At 42.6% G+C, this 18,963-nt stretch overlaps 1 protein-coding gene across 16 annotated transcripts in view; it reads left to right on the forward strand.

Annotated features, from left to right (window-relative positions):
* The window catches only part of Esrrg (estrogen related receptor gamma), a 538,714-nt gene that overhangs the window by 444,954 nt on the left and 74,797 nt on the right, over positions 1-18,963 (forward strand). For all 16 annotated transcript variants that reach the window (XM_087209790.1, XM_087209791.1, XM_013066531.3 and 13 more), the window contains 2 exons: positions 7,712-7,822; positions 11,414-11,575. In XM_087209790.1, coding sequence (XP_087065916.1) covers positions 7,712-7,822; positions 11,414-11,575 — 273 coding nt within the window. The remainder of the gene's footprint in view (positions 1-7,711; positions 7,823-11,413; positions 11,576-18,963) is intronic.

The following is an 18,963-nucleotide window of genomic DNA, read 5'->3' on the forward strand; positions in this document are numbered from 1 at the left end:
TCCAGATGATAAATTTAGTGCGGGAGCTTGGGGAGCAGCGAAGAGCAGTCCCCCACCCTGGGTGGTGGAGGAGGAGGAGGAACCTCGGGGTTGTGTCCTGTTTGCAGAAACCTACGTATGTTTTGTGCATTTTGGATGCAGCTCGAATCCGAAGCCGAGAGCAGCCTCTGTGGTCTCCTATGGAGCCATCTGGGTCTCACCCTGTAGACAGCCGTCAGGAGACCAAAGGAAAGACCCCCCTTGCTAACTGTTAATTCATCTTAGGACAGGGAAGCCTCAGTGTAAGTCCGAGCTCTTATCCCTCTGGTGACTGAGGACTAGATTTTTAATCGAAAGCCCACCTAATGGATATGCGTTTTCTCTCCCTGTGTGATTTCGTCCTGTCTGTCAGCGGGCATTAGAGTGTCTCCGCATGTAAGCACGAAGTTGCAGAAGTTCACAAACTGTGGTCCTGATATTCAAGCACAAAGTGCAGGCCACTTGGCGGGGGCGTCCCCAAGAGTCGGCTGGCCAGGGTCCCCAGGCTGCCGCCCTGGCAGATGTGCCACCTCATGTCCAGGGACACAAAAGGAGGCACCACAGCTAAGCAGCTTCTGACTCTGGGTCCTTGTCTCAGTGAGAAAGCTGGGCCAGTCTTTTCTTCCCAACCCTGGAGGCCTACCAGATGCTCTTTTCCAAAAGTAGCTTCGGTTGGGCATGGTGGTGCATGCCTATAATCTACACAATGGTGAGGCTGAGGCAGGAGGGTCACTGTGATTTCAAGGCCAGCCTGGGCTGTATAATGAGTTGAAGGCCAGTGTGAACTGCATAGTCCATTATGCAAATAAGACACACAAGCTTAGATATCGTATGGTTTCTCTTCTATGAGAAACCCAAACTATAAATAAAGAACAAAATAGAAGCTAGATAATAGGAAATAGGGAGCTAGAGCTTTCTCAGAGAGGAAGGGGATTAAGAGGACAAGGGAACAAAAGAAGGAATTAGGATGTGTTATGTACATGTACCAACGCAGGCTAGGAATGTAAACATTATTTACTATCTACTAATAAAAACAAATAAAATTACCCCCTGACTCAAAAGCAGACAGACAAACAAAAAGACAGGTAGACTTTGTTGGCAGAGAAGCGCTGGAAACGGAAACGTCATGCTGCAGAACGCGGGCTGGGCTCCCGCCTCCCCTGCTCCCCTTGTAAGCTCTGCCCTCTGGTCCCTGCAGCTTTCTGACCTGGAAGAAAGGGTCATAAAAGCAATTGCTCTGAGGGTTACATGTGTTCATCTGTGTAGTGCAACCAACCCAGTGCCTGGCACACGGCATGCTCTCAGTAACCAGCGTGAGTTCGTGGCATTTTGGTTTATTCCAAGACGCTCCATACAGAGATTGGCTGCAGAGGCATTGCTTGGGAGAGGAGGCAGGTAGAGGAGGGAAGCCTGCTGAGATGCGAAGCAAAGGACTCCGCCATGAAGCCGCCTTCTGAAGTATCACTGTCTGTCTGGAGCAGGGGCATTGGTAGTTAGGGAAACCATCCAGGGCTTAGTTGGTCTCACTGCTTTCTGTGAGCCCCAAGAATTTAGCACAGTCACATTCTCCCTGGTGCCTCCATGTGAATATACAGGTCATTTCCACTCACCCCCTTACCGGAAGCCTTCAAATATGCACAAGTTCTGTCGACACTGTCCCCAAACAGGACCCTTGGAGCTGCCCGGAGCTGCCCGCTGCGAGTCTGCTGCTCCTAATCTGCCCACGCCTCTTCCCTGCTGGCCTCAGAGGGATTTTCTCTATCCTCGGCTTAGGATGGGTCCTTCCCGGGTCTTGCAGGCAAAGCAAGGGCACGGTGAGCTGTGAAGGAGGAGCCCTGCAGGGCCAGAGGGGACCCAGCCCGCCCGCGGCCCCTGTCCCAAGTGTGGCACCGCCAGGCTGCTCGCTATCCTTGGTTAGAATCCCCAGTCCCGACACCTGACACCTGACACAGCTGATTATTTGGTATTCATGGACTCCAAAATTACTATTTTAATGTGGCTATCAGCATCTTTCTTAAGCATTCCAGGGGTCTGTATAATTCATGGTTGTCTTTCCTTTTTTATAAAGCAAACTTCTGTTTGGAAACAACATAAATATCTTTAAATTAGGAAAGTAGGCCAGGGCATCTTTGTGCAATTCTCTAATGCAGATTTTTTTCTTCATTATTATCCTGTGAAATGCTTCTGACTGTGTGCTATTAAAAATGTGAAAAATACCTTTGACTTTGGACCACGTAATATGATAAAAATTTGCATTTGGGCATAAAATGCGTCCTTAAAATCCGCTGACCTAAGGTGGCCTCGGGGTGAACTGCTTTACTTCTGTTGCTGTTTATTGGCTTAACAGCACTTTTTTCCTCTTTGCTGTGCTCTTCCTTTCTCAATTTTGTAAATTCTGACAATGCATAAGATTTGTATTTCCCAGGTGGCCCTACAAGGCACACGCAGTGTCTGAAGAAGCAGCAATAGGAAACGTTCTATTAGGCAGGAAACGCCAAGTATTAAGATCTCTTATTCTAAAGAAAAGATATTGGCAGTTTCCGTATCACTAGGAAATCCAGTTGCCTTCACAACTCCAAATCCTGTCAATTTCTGAGGAGAAAAAAGAAAATGTCATTTTTAAACGTTTTTGGGAACACTGTACACATGAAGTCCAAGTGGAAGTTGTTTGTGTTTAAGATTGTAAAAGTGTAAAGAGATATCTTTGTTGCCTTTAGCAGAAGTATTCGAATTTGGTTGGTCTGCATTTCCCAGGTCCTGATCATAAATATTACTGCTGTTTGCTTCTGCGTAGGTGGATAGTTGGAGTCATTTACATGCAGTGGGTTAATTGGATATTTATAAATAATTATGTACTTACAGTTAGCCTCTGAGAAAACATCTTTTGTTTTAAAAAAACTTTTTCATTTCCTTCCGTTTCTCTTCTAAAATACATATCTAATAGGAATGGGCAATAAATGAAGTGGGATACCAGATACTTCTGTAATTCACTCAGATGCCGGATAATGTCGTTATTTGACTAGGATCACGTTGGTTACCTTCCCAGACCATCCTATTTGAAATCTATCTACCTGCAGAACTGAGATCAGGGTCTATGAGCAAAAACATATTTCCATGAAGCAGTATGGCAATAATTCAACAAAATGAGGATGTGATAATGACTCCCTTATTCTTCCTTGTCATTTTAAAGTTCATAAGCTATTTTAAATAGTCATTTCCATAATAGTCACCGTATCATTTTAGTGGATCATTACAGCAAAACATCATGGAGCCATGTTGTATCTGGAAAAGTGAAGGGACCCACCAGAGTTTACAGAGCTGGTTATTCAAAGTCAGAAAACGAACAGACCCATTTGATGGGTGAACTATGCTTTGTTTTCCTTGACATTCGTCACAAAATTTTTAAGAATATAGTATTATATTATTATAGTTGGAAACATTAAAAAGGGAAAAAGACTTCAGAAAACATTACTGTAGATAATGGGCCAAACTCAAGGATGTTAAGATGCATAATTATTCATCCTTTATTTTTATATTTGCAAAGTCAAAAATTTTAGGCCAAAGATTTTCTATAAATTAATTGCAGTTACAAATAGTTACCTAAAATATAACTTGGTGACTTTTACCTTTTCCTCTTTCACTGACTCATCCTCATTTTTTTTTGGATATGTATTTTTCTTGCTCAACATATCATTTTCATGTGTTCCTAATAATGACAAATCATGGTTTAAATCCACGTCCAGACAACTGCAAAGAGAAACAGTCTTCATTCAGTATATTTGGTTTACGGTATTTTAATTTAAACAGCAGTGGACTTATTTTTGGTTAAATACTTCTGTCCTTTGCAATCTACATTTTGTTTTTGTGAAATTAACTTTCTAACAGGAAGATGTATACTGTCTCAATTATACAGAATTTGTTTCCCATCGAGTTAACATCATGAGAACTGTTTTTCCCAGTCTGATGTTTTATTTCCTATAAAAGAGCCTCCTTTGTGACTTCATGTTTTAATTATATTGGTGTCTTTAGTTTTTTAAATTTGATTTTTTTTGAGAAATTTAAAAGTAGAATTATGTTGCAAATTTAGACACATCTTAATGATACCTGTTCAGTATTATTTTTATTAGACTATTTAAAATATTATTGAAATGTAAGTGCTTGTATTAATATTGCTTACATGAATAAACCTTTTTTATTAGAGAGAGAGAGAAGGAGAGAGAGAGGAGAAAAAGCAACTGTGTCCATATGTTTAGAGACCTGCTTTGAGCTGATTTCACTTTTGGAGATTGGTAATATTTTCCCCGCAATGCAATGAAATAAACTGATGAATAGTTTTAGTGTGGAGAAATAGGTGCTACTGTGTGTAAGCATGATTGGGGGTCACACCTTTCACCAAGTACGAAGTCAGCTAAATCAAACAATGATACTTATCATAGTAATAATTTCACCAGAGGATGCATAAAAGGCAGATTTTGAAGTTGAGTAATATTAATTGGTTTGAGGTATTTTTATTTTTTTGAGACAAGGTCTCACTGTGTAGTCCAGGCTGACTTTGAATTCACAGGGACTCTCTTTCCTCAGCCTCCCAAGTGCTAGGAGTTCAGGTGCTCACCACAATGCCCAGCTGGCTTGAAGTATTTGAAATTGCTGATATCTGCCTTCTTTTGACGGAGAATGAAATGTTCATGCACATGTTATAATGATCTTTTAAAATATATTGACTTGAGAAATTTTTGCTATTAGTTGTTTACAGATGGCAAGAACAGTTTTCTGCCTATTCCCTCTTGACTTTTACTATATAATTATTAATCTGATTTAAAATCTTTTTTTCCTACTGAATTTCATATAAAGAATGTCACACATCATAAAAGAATGCTTCGTCCAAATGATTTTTACCTTAGGAAGTAAGGTATAAAATCACGGTGTATATGAAAAGTTCTTGAACATTTAGAAACCGGACATGGGGGTCACTGGCTGGGTGGAGGAAGCAGGGCTAAGATGGGGTGTAGTCGAATGTGTGGAGAGTCGTTGATCTACCCACATGGGAAGCCATGGAGGTGGGGGTCAGAAGAGACTGCGCCCTCAGATGTGGTTGAAGCATGGAGAAAGTTATCTGAATACTTCTCCAAGTCAGCTTTCAAAGTGAAAGGGAAGTGTACAGTAATCATAATTATTGGACAGCACTTAATGTGTCTCATAAAGGCAACATTTAACCTATAACACATGATACAAATTCTGCGAGCCAGAGGTATGCATGTTCCTTCAGGCGTAAAGATGAGTTCTCAGTATTGCTCTTGCCCCGTAGCGCAGCCAGCTCGGTGCATCGGGGTGAGTCCCACAGGTGTGTGTGCATTGTCTGCAGCCCGGGCCTTGGATCTGGCCACTCTTTCACAGCTCTGTTCCACCATTCTTCCCGAGGCCTGGCTGTGCTGTCAGAAATCCACCACGCTGACCACAGAGCACGTTATCTGCTATGTGAAAACAGTGATGTTGGTGACTGCATCCTCTGACAAGCAACAAAAGCAAACTCAGGAGTCCACAAACCAATGGTTTATTCTATAAGCTTTCTTTGTTCTAACAACTTTAGAGGCATCCAAACACATTCCCTCCCTCTTTAAATTGTGGTGTCCTTCCCTGTCTTTCTTTCTGTGCCCCCTTCCTTCTCTATCCAACTCTAATAATACCAGATCAAGTGTCTTCCTTGTGTTGGAGTCGGATGACAAACACATGAGGCCATAACCAGTGTCATATGCTTTTTATATTCCAATAGGATTCAGAAGTCTTAAAAGTGGTGTCATGAAACAGGTTTGAATGTCTCTTAAGTGATAATATGAAATGGGACCACTTTATATAAACTGAAAAAACATCTTAGAGGAAGTTTTGAAGCGAAAGAGACAAAAAAGACAACATAATAAATGGAGAAAGAAGTGAAAAGTGTTAAACTTCAGTAAATGTAGATGTTATAAAAATAAGAATTTAGGAATTAGAGGAACGAAGGAATGGGATTCTACTGTGGGCTTAAAGTACTTTAAAAATAACAGCTTCTTTGTGACCCATGTGTAGGACAGCTTTCAGTGAATATTCACTTTAACTTTCAGTGAATATTTTATATTGCTTTTTTTTTTTTTTTTTGGTACCGGGGATCGAACTTGGGTCCTTGGCTTACGAGGCAGGCGGTGGAACCACTGAGCTAAATCCTCGGCCCCTTCAGTGAATATTTTAGAAGCCCTACCTAACTTCTGTGGTTTCTGATCTTTGTTTGACCTACCCAATTGTTCTTGAAGTCATCTCCTAATTTTATTTATATTTTGCTGTGTCGGTATGTCAAGTAAGTAAGGCTTTATCCAGAACCAAATTATTCATTTGTGTTCTACCAAAAGATAATCAAATCTTAAAGTAGAAGTAGTAGCATACTATGAAAAATTGTAGGGTTTTGTATCTTGAATCCCTAATACTTAATATTTGAGTAATGTATTCACCTTAGGGATTTACATAGAAATGCATCAGCCTTTACCAAATTCTCTCCTATAACTTAGATAACTTACAACCCACTCAATTTCACATGACATTAATAAATATTCTGGAAAAAAAAAAGCATTCCTTGGTTTGCAAAACATTGCATGTGCTATAGATCTTCTTTGTAGAGTTTTACAGAGTGCATTTGCATATCAGCGGCTCTGAGAGGCCTTACAGTAAAATAATCATACTGATGATGCCGTTAAACCAAATCTATTTTCTAAACAGTTTGAGAAATGCCAAAATATGTATAATGCATTATGTGGGTGAATTTATTAATAGATAATGTTACCCTGATCTGTCAGTTACGGTTCAACCCAGGCCACAGCAAGAGTCTGTCTTTGCTCCTGCTCCCTTCATTGGGAAGGAAACATCTGGTCTCGTCCTGAACTTTACAGCTCCAGACCGGAAGCTAGATTATTAACTTCTCTCCCATCACTGCCTTCCTAGAAATAACACTTCTATGTTTTAATCGCCTCCTGTCTAGCTTGCCCCTTGAGCTCGCCACATTCACAAACACCCTTCTTTCCATGCCTTGGCTTTGTGAATTCTTTCTCGGGAAGCCCCTCACGTCTCCTGGTCACCCCAGCCCAATCAGTGTGTCCCACATAGGACAGGAAATACAAATGTGTGCCAAACCGGAAGTCACATCCCCATCCTGACACATGCTGACCTTTCACCATGGAATGCTCTTCCATGGCACAGGACCGTGTCCCACCCCAGCTCTTCATCCCTTCTCCAGATTGAGTCCTCTGGTGCAGGAGGGTGGGGAGCTCTGGGTCTCCTGGCCCCTGGCTCCTGCACTTCGAGCTTTCAGGGTGCCTGAGGAAGAGGATCCGAAATGCCAGTGTTTCAGAAACTACAGAAGCTTCAGAAAAGCACCTCCTGTGTGCTCATTGACACAGAAATTGGTCTTTTCTTGGATGTTGAAATGATGACTTTGATGGCTTTGTATATGGTGCCTTTCAGGTCTGCTATCTGCTGGCAGAAGTGGTTTCCAACCTGTGACAATTTTGATAATTTAGCCAGCATTTTCCCCCATTCCTCCAGTGCTCCTGGGCCACTCTGTATTCTCCTGTGTGGCTGCAGAGCCCTGCCGGGGCCCACTGTCAGTGTGCTTGATTGGTCTCGATGATCGCTACCTAAACAGTAAGCTGGTGCCTGTCTTTGCCCGCAGGGGTACGCCTTGACAGAGTACGCGGAGGTCGGCAGAAGTACAAGCGCAGAATAGATGCAGAGAACAGCCCGTACCTGAACCCCCAGCTGGTTCAGCCAGCCAAAAAGCCATGTAAGTACAGCAGATGTGTCCGCCCTACAGCACAAGGACCCTCCCAGCTGGCGCCTTGTCCTGGCGTGCTGGCCGGCCCATCCCTGCTGACTCCAAGGGGACCTCTCTTTGTTGGAGAAAGTGGCTCTGTTGCCAAGGACTGTCTGCGAGAAACAGGAGCCACTTACCTAACTATCATATTTTCCTTTTAAAGATACCTGCTTTTTCCTCCCCTGCCTTTCTGCACCTAGTCATTCCGTGGAAGCATAAGCATATTAATGCATAGCTTCGATCGTGTGCATTTTACATTTACTGGCTATCTTTACTTCCAGAGGTACATAAAACGGATCATACTGTGATCATTAGTTCATTGGAGCTTTTCGTTTCAGATTTCACAAGAAAGTGATTTTTGTAGTTTTCGCTAACTAAATGAGTTTAGCTGCTCAACCTCCCAATGAAAATACATTAGGGGCCTCATTAATTTGGAGCTATAGAAGGTTAACACGCGAGCTAGCAATAGATTAAAACTGGGATGGGCCCCCCCTAATAACAAGCATAGGTTGGTGGTTCCATCTCAGAGGCCCTTATGTGCATCATGAATTGTTTTTAAAGAGCTCATGGTTTTATGAGCCAGGTTGCAACTTGAAAGGATGACTGGTACCTTGCTAAAACGCAAACCCCATTCTTTTTGTCATTAACTAAGAAGAGCTGGAATATAGATCGAGGCAATAACTGTATCCCATTTTCTGAAAAATCAGTTCATAGCAGTAGTGCTAGGGAGCTGGCAGTGGAGGGTGTTTGTGCACGGAGCTCGTTCTGGGCACAGTGAGGAGCTTTGGTGGAAAGAGCTCTCAGGGTTAGCTGCCACTGTCGCTGTCGCAGAGGACCATGCAGGCTCCTCAGGGGAAGCTGCCTGCACAGATTCTCAGAAGAGGCCATGGGAATGTTTGAGCTGCTTTCCCGTGAGGAGAAAGTGTCCACCTCTAATTCAGAACGTCCAGGAGGGGTCACTGCTGTGCATCTTACTTGCGAGCATATGGGAATCTATTAAACAAATAAAACAGCTCCTGAACTGTAAATGAAAGGACATTTCAGCTATGTCAAAGGAAAAACAACCAGTTTTACATAAAATTAAAGCTTAAGTGAACATATGGCATAGTTTTCCTTTTGCCTTTCCAAAAAACATTATGTTGATTATACCTTCAATTGTCCAATCTGGCATCGGCTCCTCAGCCTGCCTAAGCTGTTTGGCATTCTGCAGATACAATCCAGGACCGCACTGAGCAGATTTTGCCCATTATAATAAAAAACTTTCTGATAATACAATAAAATGCAATAAACACTAATGCTTAACTTCATTAGAGGTTTAGTTTTCCTTGATTTGATAATATACACACTGCCCATTTCTGATTTATTTTTTATGAGCATGGGCTGAAGCCATTGCTAACTCCCTCTACTGAAAGAAAAATGAACCCGGGCCCGTTTGTAAGTCAACATGATAAAGGGACATCTATCGTTTTTTGTGTAAACCTGAGGAATTGGGAAGTGGCTTGTCAAGTATCTTAAAGAAGATTACAGCAGCTTCAGCAAGCTCCATTTGTCTGAGATAAAGAGGACTCCTAATAAATCATTACTCATTATCTAAGGCCCTCTGTGTTAATTTTCCTTAGTCCATCCAATTAGTGTGTTTTTGTAACAAACATTTATAAAACTTAATTTTCAGATGCTGTCAGATAAGTGTCAGGAGACGGCTGGGCTTTGCTGAGAAAGTGGCTGGGGAGATTTCTTCACCCTGACTGATTGTGCACCGCAAAGCCCCAGGAATGAAAATTGGGTTCTATTGATTCTAATTAGGGAAACATTAAATAAGATTTACCTAGGAGCAGGGCTGCCGGCTATGCCATTCTCTGAATGATGGGAATTTTTAAGCTTCAACCGAATTTCTCTGACCCCTCAAGCCAAGCACCCACTGACTTGGGTAAAACGGGTTGGCTTTAGCCAGTGCCGGAAACAGTCTAGCTCATGACTTCCTGTGGTTGGTTACATTTTTGTACCCTTACTTTTGCGTTTCCTTCTAACCTTGGGCATCAGCGGTTCCTGCCAGGTTTTGGAGCATTGTCAGTGCAATGAAAGTTTACATTTCTCCAAGCATCACAAAAAATACAGGGTGTTTTTCCTATAGCATAGGCAAGAAACAAATGTCATTCTTTGCAGATGCTGTTGATTGGAAAAGAATCTAATCGATTTTTAATTTTTTCCTAAGAAATGTGATATTTGGGAATGTCTCCTCCCTAAAATGATGTTGAATTTAATGATCATTGAAGATTACTGCCAATGACTAGTTATCTGGTGAATTTTTGAAATAAATTTAATTCATATGGCCATATTAATAAATTTTTAAAGTGTCATGTCAGAAAAAATGCTAATTATAGATTGCATGCGTCTCCCTGCTATTTCATGACAGGAGACGAAAAGGATGCTATATTTAATTCCAAGTTGTGTGAAATGCCATTTTGGGTTAAAAAAAAGTTAAAAATATAGAGCAAAAGGTAAATTGGTAAACATGGTGAATACTGCACTTTGGTTTTGTTCACAGAGAGTTTGCTCAGTGCCCTGGTTTTCCAGTGTAGCAGTGCATAGAACTCTTAATATGTGGGTTTATTCTTGCCCATTTGGATCTCCTCACTTAGAAGAAGATAGAAAAGGTAAAGCTCTGTACCGAAATTGAAAATCGCACTGAGGAGAAAAACCATTCCCCTGGCCCGGCTTTACAGCCCCTCCATAAAGCCTCTCATGCCCCCGAGCAGTAAGGCACATTCAGTGTGATGCTTCCATTTGTCTCTAGTGTTTATTTTATGAAGGATTTTTAACACATATATCACCAATTTCAGACAGATGAATCTGAAGCAGGGAATGAACTAAGGGCAACAGATTAAAATAGAGGATAAAGGAATCGGGCGCTCAGAAGAGAAAATACTGTGCCATTGAAGTAGGAGTATTTTTATGGAAACTGATATTAGCTACATTTGGAAGGCTGCTGGGCCTTGGGAAGGGGGGGAAGGAATGAAATCCCTATTTAATGCATCCCACAGAGATAGAGTGATATAGTCAGTAATTCACCCAGGCAGAAGGGCTCTGACCTTTGCTCTTCTTCAGAGGAATTAAGACAATTAATGACTTTCATGCCTGTTGTGATTGTGGGCATTAGCAGTTCTCTGGCTCCCACATTATAGCCTAAATTTCACCAGTTTACCATGGATTTTCACTTTTAAGCTGTTTTATACTGTTTAATCTGCTCCCCTAAATCCCACTTAAGAATCCTCGAGCAAACCCAGAAAGCATCTAACTTCTCTTATACGTCTGCTGCAAAAATGTTCACTGTGGGACAGTTGTTTCATCCCAGCAAAAGCAGGTAAAGCAAACAGAATCGATTCTGCCCTGACGGCAGTGGCCTGTCTTGTGTGAGATTTCTGAATGCGGTTGAATTCCTGTGCTCCGTACATGGTACGGAACACGTGGGGCTGACTGGAGGCTGTGAGTTGTTTTTCAAAGCCCCACACACTGGGGTTCCCGCCGCTGGTGACGCTGTAGTTCTGTGGTCCAACCCTGCAGATAACAAGATCGTCTCGCACTTGTTGGTGGCTGAGCCAGAGAAGATCTATGCCATGCCTGACCCCACCGTGCCCGACAGTGACGTCAAAGCCCTCACCACCCTGTGTGACCTGGCGGACCGGGAGCTGGTGGTGATCATCGGGTGGGCGAAGCACATTCCAGGTACCTTTTCTGAAAAGATGGGGCGGGGCGGTAGCGAATTCTCTGGGTCATGGACATCGATTTGGGAAAATTCAAATTTTTCTCATAGGATCTTTTTTAACCTTCGCATTTTTTTTTATCACAATTTGGAGCTTTGCTGGTTCTGATGGAATCTTAACCTCTGGGTGCTTGTACCACCTTGAGCTTGAGCACCTTGAGCACCTCAGGTACCTTTCTTCCTTTTAGGAATCATGCATTTTGTGGTTCTATGGTGGCTGTTTGTATTGATTTGCTCTTTGTATCCATAAGTCTTTCTTTGGTTTACAGTTAGATGTTCACCATGATTTTATATATAAATTATGAAAATAAGTATTAAACCGATGTGAATTTTCTCCTATGGTAATTTATAGTTAGGTTTTTACGATTTTTTTTTCTTTTCTCTTTTGGTCCATCCTACAGCATCAGCACGCACATGCCTGATCATAAGTCTTAAGAATTTCAGAATTCTGTTTGAATTATTGTCTGTTTGGACTCTGAGAAGTTTACAATCAAATTTTTGAATGCTGAGCAATGTTTTTCTGGTACAGTTAACTTACTCCTGTCTCCTTAAACTAGTTTGTCTTTAGGCTTTGAATGCTACAGTAATTTTTTTAATCAAATTGATGGAAGTCCCCTTCCCAGCCCACACTGAAACCAATTTATTGGTCATGATACGCCAGCTATGTTGCTAACAGTCGTAACGAACTGTCAGGCGATATCGCAGTGAAGCTAATTTGAAGTCATTAGGTGTGCGGCTTCGGCCACAATTTGTCACAGTGGTTAGGAACAGGGCTGACATTTCTGAATGGCTTTGTTCGGCGCACTTCTCGATGAGGCCCGGCAAATTGTAAACTAATTTAAACATCACTCTGGATTATACCAGCTACTTTGTCTTACACTGGTTGCTAATAAAGCACCCCAAATTAAGTCAAAACTAGTTAAATAGGTGAGCTTGAGTGTGTTCTTTAGAAAATACCTTCACGAAGGTTACTCCAGCTAAAGGAAAGGGAGGGTTCTGATCATGTGGGTGATTGATACTGCATGTGACTGTAACCCCACCCATGTGAAGGCTTCAAGAAGGGAGAAAAGGAAACGTTAACGGGTGTGAAGACATTTGAGAGCTGTGGCAGAATCTGCTCAAAGAGTATGTAAGTCATGTTTGGAAGGAACGTGGTACAGATGGGATAAAGTAGAAGTGAACAAAAGTAACATTTGTTGAAGTGTCCGTAGGCCTTTTGTAATACAGTATGTCATTATTACATATATATATATGTATCCATATGCGTGTTTGAAATATCATTATTCTAAGCCAGGGTGTCTCATCCTTGGCACTGCTAGTTTTGGGGGCCAGATACTCCCCTGCTGTGGGTGTTAAGTGGTGGCCCATAGCACCCCCAAGACCTACGTGTCTCCAGACATTGCCGGGTGTGCTGAGGCGGGTGGTCACACAGCCTGCTCCCTGCTCAGTCCCCTCCAGTCGGGAGCCGCTGTTCTAGCCCAGAACGCAGGCCTGGTTACCCTCCACTCAAAAACAGCTCAGAGCCAGAAGAAGGGAAACGACACTTGCAGGAGTCCCCAAATGCCTCCAGTGCCTCAGAACATGTGTTCAGCATAGCTTCCTGGAAGAGAACGGGGCCATTTTCATCTCCCAGTTGATTGCATCTCAAAGAACTATTTCAAAATAATAATGATGACAGTGTTGTCGGCCTTACCAAGAGCAGCGGTGTCCGAGGCTATAGGTGTGCGTCCAGTCCTCCTGTATTTGCCCACCTCTACTCGGGTCTGCCTGAGTTGTTAAGCCAGTATTTGACATCGCCTGGACACGCCACAATAAAGACCAGTGAAAGTCACCAACGCTTTCTGTGCCTCTAGTAAGGAAAAGCCAGTGATACAATTTGAGGTCTGGTTGTGCGTCTAAGCAGAAATGGCAGCTTACAAAGGACCTTGCACAGTACTGGGGCCGTGACTTTTGCAAAGATGTTAACTTTAAATAACTCTGAGTAACACTGTTTCCAGTGGTGGAAACAATTACTCTACGATTATGTGCTCAGTCTTAAGCAGAGGCTTAGAATTCGTGGGGACTGACGTGAGTGACTCAATCGGAGGCAAGTGCTGGAGCAGGGTGATTCACAGCTCTGGTTTTTCTCGTACCCCAAGGGTATTTTCAGTGATTGGGAGGAGAGTGGAGGAGTATCTTGGCTTTTCAGAAAGGGATTAGTGAAACAAGAATTAACTGAAATCCCCTTTAATTCTGTTTTGTTTTGTGTTTTGGTTGTTAGTGACAAGGTCTCACTGTGTGGTTCAAGTTGGTCCTAAACTCCGTGTTGCCCAGGCTGGCCTCAAACTTGCGGTGACCCTCCTGCTTCAGCTTTCTGAGTGCTGGGATCACAGGCCTAACTGCTCCTTTACATTTTGTCACAATCAGTATGCATGCAACATTTTTCGGAGAAGGAGAGGATACTTCCATCTGGAACCAAGCTGCTTAGCCTGAGTTCCTAGATATCAGGGAGCCACACAGAGCTATGATGAGTGTGGGGCAGACAGGCGAAGGCAAAGAGAATGAATGACTAGAGCCATGTTCACACCTTGGTAAAAGTAAAATCGTGCTCTCCATCTTTATAGGGGGTCAGAGCCAGAATTAAAACCCAATCAATCGGAATTGGAAATTCCCAGCTTAGACTTCACCTTAAAGCTCTTTCGTTCTGTGAAGGGTATGTTAAAGGGAAGCCGACGCTTCTGGTTAATACACGAGCACTGCAGGCTTTGTTGTCTTTACACCAGCCCTCAGCTTGTGTAGCCACGCACGCTCTGACACGCCCAGATGTGCACTTCAGGTAAGTGTGGGTTGCACTGGCTCACACGCGTCGCCCTCCCATGCTGCTGGGGACGTGCTTGTGGACGCTTGCTTTTGCCACATAAGGAGTGGAGAATTGCAGAAAAGAAAATATTGGAGAAAAATACATATGGAGTGGATTCTTTTTATCAGTAAATAGTATTAGTTGACTTACATTAATATATCACATAAATAGGGAAATGCATTGTTGTGAAACATGACCATACTTTATCTGGAGAAGAGAAAAGATCACTAGGGCTTTAGAAAATGCTCGTCTGTAGTCGGGGGAGCGCGGGGCAGACCTCGGTGCCCTAATAACCCTTTTTAAGAATGACAGGGCCTCACCATTAGCATCCTTTTATATCCTTGGAAATTGCTCCTGCCTCGCTTTTCTGCTTCCTATCTGCCTGGCTCTTTTTGATTTCTCTTTCAATTTCATCCCCGCTCGGATAAGCGCATGCTAACACAATATGATTGAGCTGTAAAATGGACCGCTGTCGCCTCTAATCTCCTTTACAGAGATAGGGAGGTTCTCCTACCCCACTCCTGGCCTCTGCGCACTCGGGCCTCTCCCGGAGTGGGCTTCGAGAAAGGAGACCTCAGCCGATGCTGGAGCTAGGTTCCCGGGGTGATAAGATGACCCTAAGCCCCACGGTCAGATCCAGTATTGTTCTTTAGGGTTGATTAAAATATTGTTATGTACCAGAAGTTTGTTAGCAAGATGCAAATGTGCTTAGTCAGCTGCTGCTTAAAAAAGCATCACCCATATGAGCTGACCTATATAAGTGGCTTGAATATATTTATGGATCTTACCAGACAGCTTACTTCAGGAGAACAGAGAGGTATCTGAACAATTAAGTGAGTGAAGTTATTTTAGAAAAAAACATATTTTTTTCCTTTTGCAATATGGCAGATTTTCAGGCTGGCTTATTTTTAACAAGTTACCTATTAAGAAGGACCTGGTTGAGCTTGGAGACTTCTTAGTCACATTCTTGAAATAATGTCTGTTATAATGACAGCACCCAGGGACAAAAAGCCAGGTGCCTGTAATCCTAGCACTTGGGAGGCTGAGGCAGGATTGTGAGCTTGTGGCCAGCCTGAGCTGCAAAGCAAGTTCAAGTTCAAGGCCAGCATGAGCTACATAGTCTCAAAAAAATCAATCAATAAAATAAAACAACAGTTTTTCTTCATACCAAGTGGAAGCAGGAAATACTGAGCTTTAAGAGAAAACCACACCAGGAAGATAATGTGATAATGCAGTCATTCAATATATTTAGTCATATAAGAAACACAAATCTGGACTAAAGAATCCAGTATTTTCCTCTTATCCTGAGACATTTTTTGGTGAAAATACTCAGTAGAATGGATCAAAAGGCGCTCAATGACTTAGCTCTTTATAGTTTTTTCAGCAGAAGTATTTAGACTTTAATGACAAATCTATAAAGAACATAGATTTTTAAAAGTGTTTTTATGTTAGGGTATCAAAAGAATAAATTTTTGCATATTGAATGTACTATTTGGAGATAATGCTTATGGCGACCATTTCTTTTTCAGTAGAGACCAGTGTTTAAGATCTTATTCTCTGGCATGTAAAGTTGTAGAGGTTTTTATTTTTACAACTCTGATTACTAGGTGTTGGTGGATAAAATATCCATTTTAGGGCCAGGGATTTAGCTCAGTGGTGCTGCCGCCTGCCTCGGAAGCGCAAGGTCCCGAATTCGATCCCAGGTACCAAAAAACAAAACAAAACAAAAAACCATCTTAAATTGACAGCACCATGAAGTGATTAGGATGTAGGCAGAAGCACGAAATACAGGGCAAAATAATTACCCAAGGTCTTGTGTGGCGCAGCCGCTGCTTCCAGGTGCAGTGGGCGGGGCCGTGTGTAAGCAGCGCCTGCGCATTTGAGTCCGCTCCATTGGGCCGCAGAGAATGTTTACTGACCCGTGGATTTAATGCATGCCCAGCACCGGTCTTCGGTTGTTTTTAAGGTTCCAACCTCCACCCTCTGCCATCCCGTAACTACTTCTGCATGTAATTGTGATTTCTGCTTAACTATGAACGAAATAAATCAATTGCAACCTCTTTTATCAGAATTAATTTCTTTTTTTTTTTAGGTAGTTCGGTGATTTCAGAACCATATAGTTGAATTTTTAAGTGGAGAAAAATTAAATGTAACACCCAGAGCCTTGGCAATGAAGACTATTTAAATTACAATATTAATTTTTTTTTTTAGACAAGGTCTCATTATGTAGCTCAGGCTGGCCTAGAACTCACAGAGATACTCCTGCCTCAGCCTCCTGAGGGCTGAGACCACAGTCATATGCCACCACACCTGGCACAAAATTCAATTTTTAAATACTTGAAAGTTATGCTTAATATACATGGCAGTTGTATACTTGTGTACAACTATAGTTGTGTATGGAATGATTCTGAAAATAAAATTAAAAATCTGAGCTGCAGTTCAGTAATTTTTATAAATTATTTAATTGGTCAAATCATTAATTATATTATAAAAATCAGATGAGAAAAAAATACAGGCAAATTATATGCCTATGTATAATTAACATGCAAACTACAAAGCATGATCTAAATGTAAAGCATTCGGTGTTCATATTTGTTTGTAAGGTACAGGACTGCATGTGGATGGTCAATTGATTGCAATTAAAATTAAGTGATCCCAAAAGTTCATGTTTACAAAAGTCATTCTAAAATGTTTTTTTTTTTTTGGTACTGGGGATCAAACTCGGGACCTTGCGCTTGCAAAGCAGGCGCCGGAACCACTGAGCTAAATCCCCGGCCCTACTAAAATGTATTTTTAAAAACCCATCAACTTGAATAGAGAAGAGGAAAGGCTTATTTAGATATGAGGGTCGTGTACGGATGTTGTTAGGTCCTGAGTGGGCAGGAATATCACAGTCTAAATAACCCAGGCCTAGTCCTTGCCTGCACCTAAAATAACTGAAGTTTATCGGTTTCTGAAATCACATTTGTGATACAGAAATAGAAACTGGTAACTTGAGAAATACGGTGCAGAACATTAAAGTGAAGCATAGCCCAAAGTCTCCTTTGTTTTCTGTAGCTGCCCTTGCTGGACTTGCAGCACCAGTGAGCTTTCCCTGGCAGAGATCCCAGCATGCTCTGCCCTCGTGCCCTCTGACCCGATGCACCTTTCTGTCTCGGATCCCTGTGCTCACGTGACCTCCACCCAGCAGGACACTGCTGCTCACTCGAGCCCCAAATAAGTCTCCCTAAGTACGTGGCCGTGCCCTGTCTCCCTATGACCCACAAGGGGCCAAGGTCTTGTAGAGATCATCGAATACAATGTAGTATGTGAGCGACTGCCGTGTACCCAACACAATGTTGGCTCAATCTGTGGGGAGTTGAATAGATGTATGCGATGTGACACCTACCCTGGCTCACGTGTGTGTGTCTGCGTAGCTATATATACACTCATGTGAGCATATGTATGTGACAACCTCCTCGCTTCACAACTTTTATGAGCTCCAGAACAAAAGTATTCAGCTTTGTTCTTTTTTTCATGTGGTTAAACTTTAAGTGCAAAAATAACCAATCCTATGAAGTTGTTGATTGTGTACAAATCACTTTCACACACCTCTCCTTGACGTCCACAGTTCCCTGGGCAGATTTATTCTGCTTGATCCCACTTGATAAATGAACCAACTTGAGTGTCAGTAAGTGACTCAGATTCCTGGGACACTGAACCTAAATTACTTTTTTATTTTTATTTACTTTTTATTGCTTGTTTTAGCCACAGCTTCCTTATGCCTTTCTCCTGGCTCCTCTTCTCCTTCTCCCATGTCTTTTGTCTTTCATCCCACGTCACGTGCTTGCAGTTCAGAGCAGGTTTAGGCGAACACAGCACATGGCCCCTCCCTCTAGATGCTGTTTCCACCTCTGTAAATGAAAGCTTTCAGGGAAGGAGACTGACTAGAAAAGGAAATGTGTGACGCATCTTTAAATCAGGAAAAAAACGCGAAGTTTGATTGGTAGTGTCCTTTAGGGTTCCTCAATCACAGATTTTAAAGAAACAAGTCAAGTCGATCACGGTTTCGTTACCTGTGTGCAGCACTGGGAAAGTCTATAAATGATGAGGTGCTCCGATTGGACCCACACACACGAGCTGTGTTCAGATTCACCGGGTGTTGAATTTGATTGAAACTCACACATAAACCAGAACTGGAGCATCTGGGAAGCAGTTTTGGTTCCGTCTAAAATTTGAGCCCTGCCGTGTAGCACTGGGTCAGCTGCTGCTTCCCTTCCTCCTCTCCTGCCTCCTGTCTCCTGTGCGCGTGCCCAGTGAGCTCAGTTCGGGCCTGGGCGCTGAGGGTTCACAGTGATGCACCCGGGCTCTGCTTCCGAGGCCCCCCCAGTGCAGGGTGACAGGTGACTAGGGCCCCTGCTGTGCTGCCCCCGACCCGACAGCGACCCGTGTGGAAAGTCTTGAATTCCACGCTCAAGAGAACAGCTTTCCTCCTGAAGGCAGTGAGCACCCCTGAACTTTTACATCGAGAGG

The sequence above is a fragment of the Heterocephalus glaber genome, unplaced genomic scaffold, assembly GCF_053883595.1.
Source record: "Heterocephalus glaber isolate CG9 unplaced genomic scaffold, H.glaber_assembly_v1.0 deba00001067, whole genome shotgun sequence".
Lineage (NCBI taxonomy): Eukaryota > Metazoa > Chordata > Mammalia > Rodentia > Bathyergidae > Heterocephalus > Heterocephalus glaber.